At 35.8% G+C, this 2,754-nt stretch overlaps 1 protein-coding gene across 1 annotated transcript in view; it reads left to right on the top strand.

The window, feature by feature from the left end:
• The window catches only part of LOC109305524 (neurobeachin-like), a 95,337-nt gene that overhangs the window by 13,602 nt on the left and 78,981 nt on the right, over positions 1–2,754 (top strand). The window contains exon 5 of the mRNA XM_019528519.1: positions 779–900. Coding sequence (XP_019384064.1) covers positions 779–900 — 122 coding nt within the window. The remainder of the gene's footprint in view (positions 1–778; positions 901–2,754) is intronic.

Here is a 2,754-nt window from a genome sequence, read left to right as displayed (position 1 = left end):
ATCTGGAACCAACTCCCAAGGGAAGTGGTGCTGGCTCCTACCCTGGGGTCCTTAAGAAGAGGCTTGATGCCTACCTGGCTGGAGTCATTTGAGCCCAATTTTTCTCCTGCCCAGGCAGGGGTTTGGACTCAAAGATCTACAAGATTCCTTCCGACCCTACTTCTATGATTCTATGATATTCTTTTGTATTTGTAGTAATGCCTTCCCAATAAGGAAAAAAATCCCTCTACCCCACAGAATTCGTGATGCTTTATCAAATCATACTACATCTAATTTTAAGAGGATTCTTGTTTTTTTTTGTTGTTGTTCCTAATACAATTTCTTTCTCCCCTCCTCAAAAAATAGAAAAATAATTAAGAAGGTCTCCTACACACAGCAAACTACTTCAGAGACCTGCATAATTAAGGGAAATGGCTTTCATACTTCAAAAGCTGAATTGAAATTTTAACATCTACAGGAATAATTTATTTTTACTATTTTTTTCTGAATATTACTTCTTGGCAAATGTATTCAATATCTGACTTCATCTGACTCCTCACATTTTCCATGGATTTATGTGCATAGAGAATTGAAAACGAGAAAATATAACAAAGTAATAATTCATGCACTTATACTACAATTGTAGAATTTTTCTTGCACCTTTTCACAGTGTTTGCACCAGACACAGCAAATCCACACATTTACAATTAGATAGCTAAGAAATTTTACTTTAGATAGCAGTCTTTTTTTTTAACAGAGAATAACAGCATTAATATTAATTTTCTTTTCTTTATTTTAGGCAATTGCATTGCCTCCCATTGCTAAGTGGCCTTACCAAAATGGGTTTACTCTTAACACCTGGTTTCGTATGGATCCATTAAACAATATAAATGTAGATAAAGATAAACCCTATCTCTACTGGTAAGTAATTCAAAGCTATATAAAAATTTTTCATTTTGACCTACACAAATGTGTATTTTAAAAACTTTTTTTGTTAAAGCTGCTCCTTTTTGCTAACGTTTGCAGATTTGAATGTCAGTTTACTATGTTATAAACTCCGACGATTGTGTGTAGTGTTTAGTTCTTAACAAGATCGTAAATGTAACAGCACAAAATGTGCCTTTCGTTTGAGCTATAAAACAAAGTAAACATTATTTGAACTTTTCTGAGCAATGCTTTTATGAAGCTACTGTTTGAAGATATCTTTTTGTATTTTAATATATTCTTCTTAATGATATTTAAGAGGCCGTTGGTGATCTTGCTTCTGTGATCTTAAGAGGATTTGCTGCTGTGTGGGAAGGAAAGCCTATTCATGCTGTAGTTCTTCCTGGTTTAGTCCTTCATGCTTTTCCTGGAAACAGAGGCATGTAGGACAGTTCCACATGTCCCATCAGACTCTGTTTCTGAGAGATGCTATCTGGGATTGGATGGGGAAGCCCTATGGCACAAGTGGGCTCTCCTGCCTCCTTTAGGCTTATCAGAGAACCCTAAGGCAAGGGAGGAGCACATGTTCTTGTCACAGCCCTTTCCAGTCCAACTGCATGAGGCTGTGCAGTTCCACCTGCCTGCGGCTGTGGTAGCGGAAGTGCCCCAGTTGAGAACCACTGGCGAGGCAGCACAACGGTGGTTCTCAACCATGGTGATGCCAAATTCAGTGAAGGTGAAGAGGGGTGCTCTGAATTTAAGAAGGTTGAGAACCACTGATCTGGTTATTCATACTTCAGAAAGACAACTATGGTGTTTTGGTAATTTTGCTTACAGGTTATTTATACAATTCTACTTCATTTAGACTTTAAGCAGATGATTATGTAAAAATGGTGAGTTTTGAAATCTGTTGCTATCTGTCATGAATTCCCGTAGTTTCATGAAACAGAAGCAAAATTGTAATAGCATTCAATAAATCAGGCATGGAGGAAGACACACTACAGAAACATGATATATTAGCATTAATGTAGATTTTTATGTACAATAACTAATGTGTAGTTGTTTAGCATGCAGAAACTTGCAGGAGTGATAAAATGATCTGGGCAGAAAATATTTTTTCCATCCTGTAAAATTCTTCCCATTCTGGAATAATTTCAACTGTGTTTACCAGTATTTTGTATTTTCATAAATCATTTTGAATCTGAAAATAGTTTAAACTAAATGTTTTACCTTTTGAACCTTTTCAACATTTTGAGGGAAAAAAATTGTTCTATGGTAAGAAAAGGTGTTAGATTTCCTGACCAGCCCTAATGAACAGTTCAAATCTAGTCCTTTTCTTTTGAGGTTCAGAGTAGGAACAACATGGAATAACTTGATTTTGAGGGGTAGTTGATGGGGCTTTTTCACCCAAGCACTCTGAGAAATTTCCTTTCCCTTTTTCTCTTTAATTATGTGTAGTATAACGCCTTTGTTTTGAAGCTTCATAGAAAGGGCTTCTCATTTTGATCATTATTTTCTTCTGTCTGCCAGGGCTTAATACAGCTATAATGGAAAAGTAGATATATTTCATGTGTTTACTTCTGTTTCCATATCAGATTCCAGCTTTGGCAGTGGGACAGGTTTTAGATGGCATAATTAATCTGTCTTTTGTGAGCACCTGAAAATGGGAAGAACAGACCTAAAAATACATAGTCTGTGGTAGAGAACATTCTGCTACTGTAGACTATGAGTATAGAAATATTTTTGGGCTGAATGGTGAATATGGTTGCTGTTTATGGATTTAAATTATTTATAAAATTAAGTATACAATTTCTCTGTATTCTACGCTAAGCCTGCTGTTATTCTTAAGAA

The sequence above is a fragment of the Crocodylus porosus genome, unplaced genomic scaffold (assembly GCF_001723895.1).
Source record: "Crocodylus porosus isolate Cpor-Errol unplaced genomic scaffold, CroPor_comp1, whole genome shotgun sequence".
In the NCBI taxonomy this organism is placed as follows: domain Eukaryota; kingdom Metazoa; phylum Chordata; order Crocodylia; family Crocodylidae; genus Crocodylus; species Crocodylus porosus.
The sequence above is the reverse complement of the archived record's forward strand: the minus strand, read 5'-3'. Positions and strand labels throughout refer to the sequence as shown.